This window comes from Glandiceps talaboti, chromosome 20 (assembly GCF_964340395.1).
Source record: "Glandiceps talaboti chromosome 20, keGlaTala1.1, whole genome shotgun sequence".
Lineage (NCBI taxonomy): Eukaryota > Metazoa > Hemichordata > Enteropneusta > Spengelidae > Glandiceps > Glandiceps talaboti.
Genome location: NC_135568.1, coordinates 10,171,945 through 10,189,905, shown reverse-complemented (window position 1 = coordinate 10,189,905; position 17,961 = coordinate 10,171,945). Strand labels below are relative to the sequence as shown.

At 35.1% G+C, this 17,961-nt stretch overlaps 3 protein-coding genes across 7 annotated transcripts in view; 2 read left to right on the top strand and 1 right to left on the bottom strand.

Moving 5' to 3' along the window:
* The window catches only part of LOC144451065 (carbamoyl-phosphate synthase [ammonia], mitochondrial-like), a 45,457-nt gene extending 38,927 nt beyond the window's left edge, over positions 1 to 6,530 (top strand). For all 5 annotated transcript variants that reach the window (XM_078141827.1, XM_078141828.1, XM_078141825.1 and 2 more), the window contains 7 exons: positions 162 to 251; positions 584 to 754; positions 1,042 to 1,116; positions 1,549 to 1,707; positions 2,009 to 2,118; positions 2,605 to 2,734; positions 3,440 to 6,530. In XM_078141827.1, coding sequence (XP_077997953.1) covers positions 162 to 251; positions 584 to 754; positions 1,042 to 1,116; positions 1,549 to 1,707; positions 2,009 to 2,118; positions 2,605 to 2,734; positions 3,440 to 3,544 — 840 coding nt within the window. In that variant the 3' untranslated portion in view covers positions 3,545 to 6,530. The remainder of the gene's footprint in view (positions 1 to 161; positions 252 to 583; positions 755 to 1,041; positions 1,117 to 1,548; positions 1,708 to 2,008; positions 2,119 to 2,604; positions 2,735 to 3,439) is intronic.
* The window catches only part of LOC144450435 (protein transport protein Sec61 subunit beta-like), a 296,273-nt gene that overhangs the window by 250,332 nt on the left and 27,980 nt on the right, over positions 1 to 17,961 (bottom strand). The gene's annotated exons all lie outside the window — the stretch shown is intronic.
* On the top strand, positions 6,706 to 15,258 carry LOC144450901 (gasdermin-E-like). The gene is made up of 8 exons (XM_078141652.1): positions 6,706 to 7,163; positions 9,573 to 9,741; positions 10,389 to 10,596; positions 11,035 to 11,168; positions 11,862 to 11,993; positions 13,171 to 13,249; positions 14,315 to 14,385; positions 14,797 to 15,258. Exons 1-8 carry the CDS (start codon positions 6,757 to 6,759, stop codon positions 15,019 to 15,021), a joined length of 1,425 nt encoding a protein of 474 aa, XP_077997778.1. The 5' UTR covers positions 6,706 to 6,756; the 3' UTR covers positions 15,022 to 15,258.

The window sequence follows — 17,961 nt, the reverse complement described above, 5'->3', positions numbered from 1 at the left end:
GGGTGTAATTTGTCAGGCTTTAGGGATAAAGTGTGGAAATGTGAGTAACTTAACGACCTATGATTCAGTCCCAGATCCTCACATTAATGTTATCTTATTAGTAGTACCATCAAGGACTATCAAAGCTTAACATACTATTCTATCTGTCTAATTCTTTCCAGGTTAGGGAGGCTACAAGGAAGATTGCAAAGAGGTTTAACATCAGTGGACCCTTTAACACACAATTCCTTGCCAAGGATGATGATGTCATGGTAAATTACTTTAACTTTCTTTCCATCATATTTGACATAATTGGGAAACTTGAAAATCTTTGTAAAAGCCAAAGTCAGCCATCTTTTGATAACTGCCTTTGTGCAGTGAGAGTGAGAATTATCCACAGGGGATTTATATCAGCATGGGTTTTGGAAAAATTCACAAAAAGGAACACAAGAAACGAATCCATTCCTATTTACAAACATTTGACACTTGTCATGGCATTCTATCAATGCTAATTACCATAAGTATGATAACCTAATAGTCACCATATACCATTTTAGTTCATTTTTTTTTTTGACTCCTCAAATCAAATCTTTTCTGTTGCCAGGTGATTGAAACTAATTTGAGAGCATCCAGATCATTCCCATTTGTTTCCAAGACGATAGACACAGATCTGATCAAGATCGCAACTCAAGTTATGATTGGTAATGGCGTTGATACCAGTAATTTACCAACACTAGAACACCCTATACTTCCCAAAGACTATGTTGGCATTAAAGTAAGTATGGATCTCACATTGTAAAACCTACTTTACCTGCAGGGTACAGTATTTGTTTCCTGCTACCAATTTACAATGTACTACCAAACTAGAGAGAGTATAGAGTTTCAATTAAGCATCTGACACAATTTTTTTTAACGTCTGACACAGTGTTTTTTGTTACAAATTACACAAACAAATAGAGACATTGACACATACAATGTTATATGTTATCTCACTGTGAACACAAATAAACAGTTATGTGTTTGAATCTATGTTACTGTAATGAACTTTGTTTGTATTTGCAGGCACCAATGTTTTCCTGGCCTAGGCTAAGGGATGCAGATCCTTTGCTGAGATGTGAAATGGCATCCACAGGAGAGGTAAACAAATATTGTCTGTATAGTCAATCAGTATACATCAACTGGAATTATGAAAGCCATAAACAGAAAGAGATGCTGACAACGGAACAGTCAACAATATATCTAAGCAGTGAAAGTTATTTCTGAAAGTACTGCTGTGAGGTTAACATCAAAAAGATTATTAACTCAATAGGACACTCGCTACAATCAACAGGGAACATTGACATATCTGTCGCTTTCTTTTTCTTTGGAGACATACAGATTGCATACATGTACAGAGCAAAAACATCACACTTTGCTCGCTAGCTCTGTGTATATTGTTGATTCTTCACTGGTAAAAATGATTATTTGTTTGCCAGTCATTAGCACTTAAACCAGTTCCAGCCTATGTTACATGAAAACTATGCTGTTTGTTTTTATAGGTAAATAAATATATGTTATTCCATGTTTCAGGTTGCATGCTTTGGGCCAAACGTCCACGTGGCATTTTTGAAGGCTCTGTTATCCACTGGCTTTAAAATACCCAAGAAGAACCTGCTGATTGGAATTCAGCAGTCATTCCAACCTAAGTTCCTACCTACAGCCCTGAAATTCCATCAGCTTGGTTTCAATGTAAGTGGAGCATATCTTCTATAAATGTCAGAAATGTTAGTTGTAATTACCACATGCTCGCACAGTTCTTATTTGATCTCAAGTCGTTTCTGAAGAGCACTCCTAGTGGTCAAAATGAAAAATCTTTTGTTTTTCTGATACCAACAAAATAGTTTTATTGTAGCAGCCAATTACATAACCACTTTAGTTAGAATCCAAATATCTGTATAGTATGATATCTATAGTTAAGTAAAATATAAAAATATCTTAACTACATTGTTATATAATAGCTATTTTGACCCTCTTATCTCCATGGTTACAGTTGTATGCAACCATAGCAACGGCAGAATATTTGAACGCACACAATATCAAAGCATCAGTGGTAGGTTTTCCAATGGATAAAGAAGATACAGGGGCACCTAAAGCCACTAGGTAAGATCATAGACAATGTATTGTTAATTCTTGCATGCAATTACTTCAGTTTCGGCACAATAGTATATATGGCTATTGAGGGAGGGTAGATTAGCTTCTTTTGCCATTGTTTAGATTTGTTTTTATGTAGTATCCTTAAAAAATCCTGGAGTAAGCGTACTTCTATGGACAGAAGATGGAAATGATAATACTAAAGACACGATTTGAACGCAAGAAAAATGTCAAACTCTCTCGCTCTCTCTCTCTCTCTCTCTCTTTCTCTAGATCTCGCTCACTCTAGATCTCTAGTGCTACATCTAGATCTGTCTAGATTTATCTCGATCGATCAACCTTGCTCAATTTCTCTAGATCTCTCACTCTCACGATAGATCTCTCTCTAGATCTAGATCACTCTCTCTCTCTCTAGATCTCTCTAAATTGATCGATCTCACTCAATCTCTTTAGATCACTTTATTGTTGACACAATATTTTTATTTTCATTGACAGATTGATCCAAAACAAAGAAATAGATTTAGTGATAAATTTACCAAACCAGAATACAAAACATGTCAAGAATAACTACCTTATTAGACGATCTGCAATTGATTCTGGCACACCATTGCTAACTAACTTTGAGGTAAGATCTCATAATATAATACACATGCATGTACACACATAATATGTTGATATTATTATAAGTTTTTGAGTGTATTGTGATTTCCATTGCTGACAATTTACAGGCTATCTGGTGAAACCAAGAGTTTAAAATTCACCCCAATTGTACATTTACATGTATTCGATGTTATGAAAATATAGAACATTCAGCCCTATTGAATTTTAATGATATGTAGTTAAATAAGTATGAACATGTTTACTCACTGGATCTGTGACATTGCTACACTCATTCTTTATCCAGATTGTCATGTCAGCAATTTCACCCTTTATTGAGTTTTGAAAATATCCGCATAATCTGATTGGTCACAATGGGGAGTGGTTATGTAACATCGAATTGTTGATATTCAAATTAGGTCATTAATATGTACACTTAGTCTGTGACCCAATGAACACTGCAAGTACAATGCAACATGTGTCATGATTAACATAAAGTGCTAATGTTATGTAAATTTATGCATATGAGTATTCTAATAATGGTCTTTTGGGGTGAGGCTAAAGTAATCAGTTGATGCTTCTACCAGGACAAGCTAGAGAGTGAGTGTAGTGGAGTCATAGATCTAGCAATTCGACAGGCTACTATGAACATGCTAATTTAGACAAGTTCTGACCATGTCATTATTTTTCATTGTATAAATGTCAATTTTCTCTTTGTTTTCTTTCCACACAGCTTGTGAAGCTCTTTGCAGAAGCTTTGGACCAGATGGGTAATCTTGATACCTCTAGTTTGTTCCACTATAAAAAACCAACCCGAGAAAAAATTCATCAGCATTAAAAATAAAGAAAAAAAAGAAGCATGTAATTTTGCACCTTGAAGCACACATATTTTTTGGACAAGATGGATAATTGTTATGTGGTGAATACCATACAAAGAATCCGAGTGAAAAATTTCACCCTAAATATATTATTGTTCATCACTATTCATTCATGTGTAGTTCTTGTCTACAGCCATCATGTATTTCTTGACCGCCATCTTGTATTTTTCAGCACTTTTACATGTGTTGTCGGCCATCTTGTTTTTTGGCAGCCATATTGTCATTGGTAGTCATCTTGTTTATGATGGGCAGCCATCTTGTATTTTGGCAGCCGTCTTGTTTTTGGCAGCTACTTTTCTGTTGTTTTCAGTAATCTATTTATGATAAGTATAGTTATATTGATGAGTGATAGGGTAGCTAGTTTTAAAATTTATTTAGTGATTGAAGTTTTTTGTGCTGTGTGAAATATTCACTGTCCTTTATATGAGTGTCGTTAGCACAAAATAATGTGAAATTATGCAAAATATACTGACTACAAAATCAGATGTTACAATTGAGATTAGATACCTCAACAATAATCACATCTAATCAAGAAATATTGATTAATATGCAGAGAACGATGAAAACTGTTCATTTTTTTTAAATTTGTTCTATAATATGAACCTCAAGTTAGTACTCAGTTTAAAGTACCTACCACAACCCATTCCACCTTCAAGACTAATACAATGATAATGTACATAATTTTGTCGTACGAAAATACAAAATGTAAAGCTGCGTCATACGCAAGTTACAACTTCAATTCCAAGCTGTGCAACCTTATTGTGGTTCCAATTTTTGAAATTCAAAACATGTCCTGTGTACTTGTGACGTGTAAGGATTATCAGTACTTGTCTAGTGACTGGTAGTTACAAGGCTCCTTAGCTCACTCGTATTTTTCTTTGACTGAACATAGAAAAATATTGGGGAAGAATATCTGAATATCGAAATGGTGTGAACAAGTACACACTTGCCAGGAAAAAGCTAAGCTTTTGAAAATGGGCATTTAATTTCACATTGCCATGTATTATTGTTCCAAGCACTTGCACAAGAACTATCTGGTATAGTTAATTAGATTAGTTGATTTGCAGCCCAGTGAATGCTTGTATTCACTTTAATTATAAAGATAGTTTTATTTTTTAGTAAAGTTTATTGTGGTGTATTATTATGGTTTTTGCTATGGTATAGTTCGGGCTTCAGGGTACAGCAAGGTCGTTATGTAGTACTATTAATGTAACTAGTATTGTTTTAGCGCTCTGAGCATAAACCCCAAGTTACTGATAAATTTTCACACATTGGAAAAACAGGATTTGTGTCTCCGTACATAACTTGATGTAAAATCGGTTTTCCACTCTCAGTATTCTTCAAATTGTAGTGTGATGAAGCACATGTTTAAAACATTTTTGCACTCATTTCTGTTGCTATGGTGATAAAAGTGATGACATAGTGACAAATAAAACAGTCATTGGAGGAAGTGTATTCACGGATGTGTTGGTGAAATTTACAGAAGTGAGAGAAACTTAAACTTGTCGCTATATGGGCATTGACATATCGTCTAACTTTGAATCTTTTCTGTGTACTTCTTAGTCTAACATATCTTGCCATTTATAGTGACTGGAACTTACATGTCTGACAGTACATAACCAATCACAGGTGTCCTTTTAAGTCATTATCAGGTCTAGTATACATAGCCAATCACAGGGGTTCTTCTAAGTGAGTATTTGGTTTAGTATACATAGCCAATCACAGGGGTTCTTCTAATTGAGTATCTGGTTTAGTATACATAGGCAATCACAGGGGTCCTTCTGAGTGATTATCTGGTCTACTATACTAGCCAATCACAGGGGTCCTTCTAAGTGATAATCTGGTCTAGTATACATAGTCAATCACAGGGGTCCTTCTAAGTTATTATCTTATCTAGCATACTTAGCCAATCACAGGGATTCTTGTTAGTGATTATCTGGTCTGTTGATTATCTGATGTAGCCAATCATAGGGGTTCTCTTAGTATTATCAGGCCTAGCACACATAACCCAATCACAAGTGTGCATCTAAGTGAATGTCTGGTTCATTTCAATGAAATACTATGTATCTAGACTGTTCCTCACCATAATCCCCTCAATATGTCTACTGAACTCTTTGTGAATCAGTATTGAAGGGTAGACCAGGTGCAAAAAGGAGTATGTTTTGTGAAATTTTGTTTTTATCACTGCCGTTCTAAAATATTTACTACATGTATTTCACCAAAAAATAGACACTTTGATTTTGTTTTAAAAAAGTGTTGGGCAATTTATGTACATCTGGAAGTTTAATTTTTAGACTGGTGGAGCCCAGTGATTTGCGAGTACAAGTGTGACGTACATTGGTTATTTGCACGAGCACTCGCAGTGTTTTCTGTGGTCATTCGTTTTCACACAGCAGAAAACACCAAAAGTATGCACCCCATCCCCACACTGACACTCTCAATATCTCATGTCATGGGTTCTGTTATTACTATATATACTTTTTGGTGATCACTTGATTTTATGTCAATGGACCGTTTGTAAGCTCATTTGCATACCACTAATGTTCTGTATAATATTGCACTGTTTTGCAAATACCAATATTAGTCAGGGGTGTAGATAAGGAAATATATAGCTAATCACTGGTATCATGTAATAATTTGGGTTGATATTACATAAGTTTAGGAACTATTGAATATTGGTGTCTAGGACTCTATTTGAAAATAAAACCCTACAGCTTTCAAGAACGAAGAGAAAATGTTTGTATTAGAAAAAAAAACACGAAAATAATTGTCAACGCCTGTTCAAAATGTACTAATTCTGGGGATTCTAAAGCGTATGATCAAAGATTGAATTAATCTTATTTGCATCCTGTGTATTTTAACCCTTGTTTGACCTATACTGTAGTTGTCTAAAACATCGATCCTAGATTAAATATCAATAAAATTGACAAATACTTCAAAATAAAATGTGGTGTTTTGTCATCTGTTGCCGGTTACGAGCAACATGCTTTGCGCCCTCAGTGTTGAACATACACATATATGAAAACGGAAGTACATCCACCCAATCAGCTAAGCCATCCTGGGAGTTCATGAAAGGTCACCATGTTACACTGGGTGCGTTATGCAGGCTGATTACATGGATATCGATACTGTAATACGTTCGGAATAACTTCTTTGTTGACAAGAACAAAATATGTTCGCTGCAGTAACGAAAAAACTGTCTAAGGCTATAGGCGAAGATACTCTTCGGCCTTCCCCATCACTCGATCAAGCGTCAGACTGCGATGTTTTCCACATTGTTGTGAAAAAGAAACGACGCTGGTCCTGGCGATCGCCCAAGTACACACCGACCGCTTACACTCTTCACCAGCTTCTTGTGAATTCCGAGCAACCCCTTGATGTCCCGACAACTAGGGAGGAACTCACTGATTTTAATGATAGCTCGGTTTTTGAAGTCAAAGGCAAAATAGGTGGAAATATTGTGAGCGAAGCAGAACTGGAATTGAGTGGGGATGACAGCGTTCAAATCACTGCTAAACTTGGCACGATTTCGAAACAAAAAGTTAACATACCCTTGCTCCAAGAAGAACTTTTAGAAAGGTGAGAGAAGTACTGTTTGTTTTTCAACAGTATATGATTTCGTAGACCCATTATTGTATTAGCGTCGTCCTGCTTGCATACGATGTAAGCCTACGTGACGCGATTCTAACATTGTCCTAGATCCTGAACACACAGAGATCCGGAGAAGCGGGAAGGGAAATTGTCAGAATTGAGTCTCGACTTACTCCGTTTGCAAGCAGGACTAGTATTAGTGAAATGTCACAATCCGTAACACATCCATAATATACTTCATTCATGGATATTACCAAACCACAAAATAAAGAAAATGTTTCTATTGTATGCACAGAACATTCACAAAACATTATCACCAGTAGCTATCATAAAATGATCAAATATATATGTTGTGTACTATAACGAGAGCAATCCATGAATTGACTCTTAAAGCCCCACCTATGCAATGAATTGACAAGCTAACAATAAACTCTTCATGGACGAGGTCATGTCATGCATGAATTTAGCGAAGTGTACAGTTCTGTATAGGGTCGATATTAAATGTAACTTTGATAGGTTTTGTTATGGGGGGGGGGGGGCAATAGTGGCTTCCTACTTCATGATGACAGATACAAATAGCTGCAACCATGATTACTGCCATGCACCAATGACTCCAATGATTTAGTTGCAATAAAAAGCTGAAACATAAAAATAGGCCTAGCACTACAATGGTATTGCAGCTACCATCCACTATTAGTTTACACTACAAAATATATAGTTATAGTTATAGTGTTAAAGTCGACAAATTAATACATTGTTGCAAAATGTAACAAATTAACAAGAATGTTACAAAATATAACAAACAGACTCCAATTAACTGCTGTTCATCAAGATACAGTTTAATCTGATAACAGAACAGAGCAATGCTGCTGAGATTGTCACTGTATCAAGTTTGATTTATTGATTCTTTGATTGATTGATTTATTGACTATGTTTATGTTCAATCAAACAATAACATAAAGCAGCTAGCTGTCAGTGCTAGAACAGCTGATAATTTCCATATTTATACTGTGACATAAGAATTAAAGTTTGTTTATTGGAACAGATTTCAATAAAAAATGAATATATTTCTCTCCTGAATATTACATGATAAATATGTTCAGATGTTCTTGATCAGGGCGTTCGCTAAACCCCATTCTGTAAAATTCCATGAATTATTGTAATTTTCAGTTTATGTGAAAATTAACAGTATAACTGAAAATGTTGTGTATAGATTCGACATGTGTTGCTATTTTCTGCATCAAAAGAACCTTTATTTTTGTAACAGATATTTCGATCATATTGCTCTCTCTTCAGCTGTTACCTGTGAGGGGAGGTCACTGTCATGTGATAAATGTGTCCAGTCATGTGACTATCACATGTCTGACCTCCACTGACTGGTCACAGATGAAGGCCTATGTACTCAAAATATTGGAAAATGATTATGAATATTCAAATTAACTGTGCTCTTTTTTTGTAACAAATACATGTGTTGTCATTAAGACCTTGCTGTGCTCAGAATAATCGTGTTCATACAAAGATATATTTGGTGGAAAACAAAAGGTTAAAACTCTAAGGCAAGGTAGAAGATTTTGCTTTAGCACGCACGCACACACACACACACACACACACACACACACCAAATATATCTGTAAATAATACAATGTACCCATGTCTAAGTATGTACATACAGAATTCTGTTTTCTCACTAAGAACTATGTTAATGAACAGTGAAAATTGTTGCTCTGGTAATAGGGAACTTGCAAACCCACCATGTTGAATGTTGGATCATGGGAAATGTGATAATAAATACTAATCAATTAGCATTGTAAACAATAATGTTACATTATTTATAACCACAAATAATCAATTCATAATCACCCTGACAGTTGTGGAAGGTTTATTTTATCAGTAGCTCCAGATTAGGTATTACGATAACAACAGATAATCCCATAGTCCTTTGCATCTGAGCATGCTCAGTCTGGATTGCAAGTACCCTATTGAGCCTTCAGGTTTACTAAGATAGACACAAACTAAAACTATTGTCACAATATGTTGATACAACAGTGATAAGCTATTGAATGGATGTGTGATTGTCTCAGTAGGGTAGCTCTCTGAATGCTAGTTGCATAAACTTGGTGGTGTACTGTTTTGGGACTTCCAATGTTTACACTATCTTGATCACAGGGTGATTAGAATCACACAACAGAGGAACTGCTATCACCCACTTGTGCAATCTATGACATCAGAACAACAGTAGTTTTAGTTTGTGTCTATCTGAGTGACCCAAAACCTCCATTACCCGAGTCATAAATACAACCAAAACATTTGCAAATTAGATTTATTCAACTTTTCTGCACCTAAATATATTCAAGTGACATCTCGAAGTTTGACTCTAGAGTGTTTTTTTTTTAACAGGTCTTTGAACATGGATCATGTATTTATCAAAGAAGTACGAGAGAAACGCCGTAACGTCTTGGGAGTGGTAGTAGCTACATTATCACCTACCAAAGATTGCAGTCTTGTTACTCAGGTCATTCATGAAGGTGATGAAGATGTAAGCGCATCAGTTCTGTCAAAAGTTGAGGTAAGCAATGGATAAATAATGATGATAATAAAAATATTTGTTTATATATAGTACTTTCCCACACTGTGCTCAAAGCACTTGACAAATTTCATCCCTGACATAGACTCTGGGTACAGTCAAGTTACAACCACCCCCAGGGGATACTCCCATAAAGGGGGGGGGGGGGTAATGCTGCCAAAATTTGTCACATTTTCCATATTTGCTCAAATTCAAAGAAATTGTGTTCACTGAATGGCTGACATATGTCCATGATGCCCAGCATCTAGTGTACATACAATACTAATGTGAATGTTCATGACCTTTATAACCATATAGCACCCAGATGGCCAAAATATTGTTTCATTTAAAACTATCCTCAGAATTGGGTCGACATTTAAAAACTGGGTGGGACACCCCTGTCTAAAATTTATCCTAGTACCCCCTCCCAGGAAACCACCCCTAGCCATGACATGTACAACCCTTTGCATGTACAGAATACATGCCATTGTATGGAGAGGCCCTTGATACATCTCGGAACCGGCAATGTGTCCACCCATTGCTGCCACTGTAAGTGCATTGTAATGCACTATTCTGACCATTGCTTTTGATCCAAAAGTTACCAAAATACAATGTATGAGATACTATATATGAGTTTTGTGTTATTGCAGGGAGAGGAAGATCTATCTGTAGTTAAGAACAAAAGCCGAACTTTACGTGTACCTGCTAATACACCCGTAGCCTATCACATCTGTGAACTGCAGATAACAAAGGAAGGCAAAATTAAGTTGCTGATTCTTGGTGAAGGAGATGGTGGTTTTGAATTCCCTGAGGAAACAAAGGACTTTGTAGATTCACCATTTGAAGTGAGCTCTGAAGGTTAGAATTTACTTTGAATTGCCATCATACATATTTTCTAATACATCAGGTTGTATGGATGTATATATTCTGAGTGTGTCCAAAGTCTCCAAATACAGAAGGTAAAAACAAAAAGAAATGTTTTTCTAACACTGAGGGCACTACAAAATCATGCAAATATATTCTAATTTATGCAAATTGTAGACATTACTGATCACTTGTGCTCCCTTGTTCAACCATGCTAGGGAAATTACTGATTCTGCTTTCTATGGTGTAAGGGTGAATATTTACCTCTTTGGCAGTTATAAATAATGATTGTAGGATCTTTACAGCATGAAAGCATTAACAAATAAGTTCATTTTTAATCTATATGAGTGGTTTTACTGATATTTTTAAAGAAAATAAATATTTTTCATTGACCGTTTTAATGTCACAGAAATCCTTCTATTTGTCTTTCAGATGAATCTCTGTATGAAATGTTCAAACCTCTCACTGGTTTAGAATTTGTGGACTTTGTAGAAAGATATTGGCTAACACATTGGTTACATAGTCTCCTAGCCTGTCCATTTACTATTGGTGTTATGCAAGATATAGTAAGTAACTGGCCTATCCTTTTACCTATGGTTTTATGCAGGAAATAGTGCAAGTTCTTGAACAGGGCACGAAATTAACTGTAGTTCTGTGTCCACAGACTACTAATTCTTGTCATGGGGCTACCATAATTTGAGAACCACCAAACAATAACAATAACATTGTTGTCTGCACTCTGTGCTCATGCTCTTTTTTGAACAGAGCACTCTGAAGTACTGTACTCATATGTTGTGGCACATTGCAAGTTCTCATTCATTGAGTGAATTCACTCAGCATTCTCATGTGGCTCGGGAAAACCTAGGGTATTGTGTTAGATGTATGTGTAATGGGTGCTCACAAAAGAACAAATGACAGTGAACGGAACAGCCAAAAAGAAATCACACCATGTACACTACATCGGATTTTAAGCAGATTGTACAAAGACACAAACTTACATTGGTAATGCATCAATATGTTGTAATAGTTCATTTTTCATAGTTCAGTTGGAAACTCTGTAAACTGTTTCTGAACAACAATATGGAATAACTTAATTTCAGTTCGACCAACTTTACCACAATATTTTGAAACATTATGAAAACTTATATTTTTGCAGTCGATTTCCCAGAACAATCTTTCAGTGACATTAACTGGAAAGTACACTTCATTTGCATACAGACTTTTCATGATTTTGAACATATTTATGTGATTTCATTTAGATTGGAAAAGCTCATGCTGTGGTTGATGGAAAAACTATAGAAGAAATGGACTTGATCCAAGTTTCACTAAAAGTAGATGGAAAACTTGAGCAATGGAAAGATTTCCTTCTCAGAGTTCAGTTTGTCTTTGTGGTAAGATATGACACTTTTTTCAAAGTGATTTAAAGCATAGATGTCATCTGATGCACACATTTGCAATTCTGCACTACCTTAAAATAAATTTTTAAGTTTTCTACACATGGGGTCCCATGCTGCTTTAAAACATAGAATTTGTTTAATGCACGTATGTATGGGGTCCAACACAGCAAAGACCTAGCTAGTAACTGTTTGTCAACAATCTCATTCACACAATGTATTAAGCAACCACCAAACTATAACACAATGTACATTTAGAGCTAGCCACGCTCTGGCGTCATGATGATCGAATGGTGATGATGCCAGCTTGGAATCTGCAGGTTTGAACCCTATTTGTTTCTGAATAGCTAAAGTCCTTGGACAAGATATGAACAACAATTGTGCCTCATCGGCCTCAGTCAACCCAGTTATATAATTGGGTTGATAATAGAATAGAGGTTGCAATGTGAATATAATAATAATAATAATAGTAATATAACTTTATTGCCATTTGCATAAAAATGCATTAGCAATTTGACTTTCCATGTGTACTCATAGAAAGAGGTGAATAAAATTGAAAACTAAAGATTGGAAAGAAAAGAACAATGGAACAAAATGTAGAAAAGGTAATGCAAGTGAAAAGTAAAAGCAAAAGATAAAATTGATGTAAGACACGAAATGATTCTAAACACACATGATGCTAAAAAAATACAATGCTGAGAAAAACATAACACTAAAACAAATGGTAAACGATCCTAGGTTTATATGGTTTGGAATGATTTAATCCTATGCACTTATAAAGGCTGCAGTGGAAAGTATACTCCCCAGGGAGTTGAAGTATAATGGGCCGTTGTGCTGATATGATCCAAGCCAGGGGTAATAATTGTAAAGCGCTTTGAGCACAGAGTTTAAAATCACTACATAATTATTATTATTATAATTATTAAAATGTAAGAGAAGAGGTTAGGATTTACAACTATTGAAACAATTCATTTTATATATGCACATAATGAGAATGTAGAACTCTCTCTCTCTCTCTCTCTCTCTCTCTCTCTCTCTCTCTCTCTCTCTCTCTCTCTCTCTCTCTCTCTCTCTCTCTCTCTCTCTCTCTCTCTCTCTCTCTCTCTCTCTCTCTCTCTCTCACGCTTGCTCTTGCTCTCTTGCTCTCTCACACCTACAATTTTCTTTTATACAGGAGAATAAAATAAAGTATCCGGAAGATGATAATAGTGGATTCCTCTCAGCTGTGCACTGTGTTTTGGCAGCAATGGCAGGTAGGTACAGTACACATCAATGAACACATTTTAGAATTTGATGTTTAGCTATCCGAGTATGGCCGTAGCACAAAGAATGTCAAGTATGAGTCATTACTCTAAGGTAGTATGGGCCTCAACAGTCAATTTGCCTGAAAACCTAAATTAATCAAATCTCGCCAAACTTTGCCATATGAAAGCATTTTCTGAGTTATTTTGAAATGGCAAAAGAAATTTAAAGTTTTGAGTTTGTTGACTAAATGGAGATCAATCCAACTACTTCATGGGAAGGCCAGAACTTGAAGAGATATGTATGAGTTTGATATGAAATGACTAACACTTGCTCCCAATGAGGTTAAATTTAAAACCTTATTCAAGGAAATTAACAGTTTATTTCCCCATTGAGTTACCACAGTATTCAGCAACGTTTCCCGTTTGAATTCTGAAATGAATTATCTTTTTGTCATTTTGATATCACTTTGAGCTTTATTTAAAAATTTTGCGTGGTTGGCCTTAATTATTTCTCTCCTCATTTTAACTGAGAAGGAGTTAATTTTCTTTACAAATGTAACGACTAATGTGTAATATCTGTATTTCCAAAGCGATATGCTTAAATAAGTACACTAATATTTTGTATATTAATTGGTATGCTTATATATCATGAGTGTGTTGCACCAATCATACCAGTGTAGAATTTTACCATTAAAGTGGCCATATGGATGAGGAATGATACTTTATTCTGAATTTTTAATTTATAAAACAATTTTATCACAGCATCCTACTTGAAAAATCAATGTGAAACAACATATACCAAGTCTGTGTTTGTAACTCAGCACATAGAAAAATCTAAAAAAATTAGTAAAATGTTTGTTATTGTATGTACAATAACAAACATTTTACACATTTATTAATGTTTTTCAATTTATGAGTTACAAACAAGGACTTGGCAGATGTTGTTTCACATTGATTTTTCAAGTAGGAAGTCATGATAAAATTGTTTTATAAATTAAAAATCCAAAATAAATACCTAATCCTCATCCATATATAAAGGTAGACCTCATTAATATACGATGTCTTTATTTACAGAGTTATCAGATGAGCAGTGTCAAGCATTATATGAATGGCATGGCGATAACTACAAGTTACTTTTTTATTTGGTAAGTGTATAAGTTACTTTTTCATTTGGTAAGTGTGTAAGTTACTTTTTCATTTGATAATTGTGTAAGTTACTTTTTCATTTGGTGTGTGATAAATACTACAGGTTTTGCATTTTCATTTCAATAACACGATCTCAGGGGTCAAACTCAAAAAATTGTTAGATAACTACTGTTGATTCCCTTTCCCTTACATCTATTTATATGTTGCTTGTAAACTTCTATCAAGTATAATTATCAGCTTGCCACATTTCTTTTGATGGTATATACATAATTGGGGAGGGAGCACATCAAGCAGTCAAAAAACTAATCTTGTTCAAACAAAAGCAAGGGACGTATGTCTGTGTGAGGGCACTAAAGTGACTCAATACTGTACCATGCTTCTAGTTCTGGTCAATTTTCTCCACAATACAGGTGAAAGAGACTGTTGAAAAAAGCTACTGTCCAAAGCTGGATGATCTAATTGTAAAGGATCTCTTCTCTTTAACTTCAAGTCCAACTAAAAAGTTTGCTGAAAGCCTGGGCTTTGTAGTCGTAAAGTCTACCAACGGAGATGAAGAACTGCAACTATTGAATGATAACATGTGTGAACTTCAGGGTGCATTGCGAACCCTCTATGCATTATGGGGAAGTGAGTAAAGGTCAAATGTGATCAGTGACCCCATGTGACCTCTCTTGAGGACCCTCTACGCATTTAATATGGGGAAGTGAATAAAGATCAAATCTGGTCAGTGACCCCATGTGACCTCTCTTGAGGACCCTCTATGCATTATGGGAAGTGAGTAAATGTCAAATCAAGGTCACTCAGTAGCCCCATCTACACGCGCACTACCTGAGGCAGGACTACAGATAGTTTGAAGCCTGTGTAAACATAAACGCGTCCCGAACCTGTCCTGAAACTGTCCTGACTTAGGACACCTTCGAGAGGTTTCCTGAAACTGTCCTGACTTTGTCCTAGGTACTGTCAGGACGGAGTCAGGAGGGAACACGCGACATCTACGCCGTAACCTTCCTGCATGTAGACACAAATCTATCCTACCTCAGGTAGGACTCGGGACTGCCTCAGGTAGGACTCGAGACAACTTATGTCTAGACAGGGCTAATGTGGCCTTTCTTGACTAAGATTTAGAATTGTATGCTTGCAATGTTTGGACAAGTATTACATGGACTTGTCGTCTTGTAGTTAGCAAAAGTCAAATCTGGTCAGTTACCCAATATGACCATTTAGTGATAAGGGTCTGAGTTTTACAGATTGTAAACCAGGGTAGTTTCTTTAAAAAAAATAGTTTTCACTTACTTTGCTGCTAGAAAATAAAATATGCTTAGATAAGTTATGACTTAAATGTCTTCCTTGAACACAATGCATAAGGTTTAGCAGTGTACAAAAGTTAATCTTTTGGGAATTTAAGTTATAGACTGTAAAAAGACAACAGTTTTCAAGTTGTGAAAATATCTAGGTGTAGTGTCTTACATTTTGATAAGTATGATTGAAATACATTAAGTAATCTAAGCACTATTATAATTCAGATTTAAAGTGGCCATATGGATGAGGATGAGTATTTATTTTGGATTAGTAATTTATATAAAATAATTTTATCATGGCTTCCTACTTGAAAAACCAATGTGAACAACATTGACAAAGTCTGTGTTTGTAACCTCAATACATTGCAAAAAAGCTATTAAAAAATGTGTTAAAAACGTGTTTTTAACGCAATACATTGCAAAAAAAGATATTAAAAGAATGTGTTAAAGACATGTGTTTATACATTGCATAAAAGCTGAAAAATGTGTTTAAAAAAGATTGTTATTGTACATACAACAGCAACCATTTTACACATTTCTTAATCTTTTGCAATGTATTGAGTCACAAACACAGACTTTGTCAATGTTGTTCACATTGATTTTTCAAGTAGGAAGCCATGATAAAATTATTTTATAAATTAAAAAATCCAAAATAAATCCCCCATCCTTATCCATGTGTCCACTTAAATAGAGTTTCTGAAATAAATTGTTCTAACATTTTTCTAAGAAAACAGTTTGTTTTTAATCATCTTTGTAAAGAGAAATGCAATTTATGATTTCATAGTGTGATTTGTATATTTGTACTTTGTCTTGTATGATATCTACGTAAAAGTTTTTCCCCTTTACAAATATTTATTACATACTATACCAAGCACAAGCCAAGTTATTGTCTTTGAACAGAAAATATGGATTATATCGCCTGGCTGGTCTACATCATGACTATTCATGTCTACATCACTGCAGTGCTCGTAATATGAGCTAAATCGTTCCAAATCATCTTTTTTCCCACTTTTTCATAAATTATGCTTGATGAGGTATAATTATATTATTTCTCAATAGTTTTCTTATTTCAGCTCGGAAAATACTCATGGGCTTGTTACTACTTGTCTGGCAACTCTAGGACAAGACCCCTTAGGTCAGTCATATATTTAATGGCTGAAAAAGAAAACATGTTGTGGAATAATATGTAATTAGTGTATAGTGACACGAATGACTTTCATTTAAGATGTAAGCTAACAACTTTGGGAGGGTTTTTTCACAACAGAAGATGAAATACATGTTGAAAAGAATCTGAAAATTCTGATCTGAAATAACTATGCAACAAACAAACAAATTCAATGTACACTGCCTGAAACAGAAACGATTTCAAAGCAACAGATAAAATTCTTCTGTTCCAGAAACTTAGCAGTTTTGCTTGACAATGCTTTGTGCACCAGAAAAAGTATTTTGCTCTTTCTAGCACAGAATGTTGTACTGAATTTGAAATTATCACCAAAAGCTACGCCAAATCCAATTGGTGCTCAGATGTAGACCAATGATGTAATCATGTCGCCTACATACTGAGATATACATGCGAATTGCCAGTTTAGGGTTGTTGTGAATTTCATCTGCAAAAAAAAAGAGAGAGAAAAATGCACTTTGCATTTTAGCCAAAGACTTACAAATGCACAACAAAATGTTTCCATGGCATCTAAACATCGTAAAGTATTTATGCCAGTCCCAGCTAGTTACCTACCTTGCAGTAATTTTCGAATAAAGTGTTACAAGAGGACATTAATTGCTGAAATGACTTATCACTTTGTATGTGAGGATCACAGCCAACAAAATGTGGCTGAAACAACGCCATGAAGTCCTAACAATTACATCATCAATAATAAAGTTAGTGGAATGTTTTGATTGGTTTAGAATGCAACCACCTTTTCTTGTGAAACACTGGAACAATAATGGTTTCAATGGCAGCTACAGTTCTTTGGCCAGTCCAACAGCTTCCGAACAGCACTCCTAGTGGTCAACTTGTGTAAACCTTTTTGTCTTTCTGATGACAGAAATATGATGTATTCTTCTCTGAGCATAAGAGAAGATACACATAGCTGTGGAAAGATACAGTGGATTTATTGACGAACTTCACTATATTTTATATTTATAGATAGGAAACTGGAATGTTATTAAATAATAAATTAAAATCAAAATATATTGTGAAATCTTTATATCACTGCCCTGTAATTTTAATTTTAATTATGACTTGTTATCGAATGATCATTGTATTGGTTAGTTGTT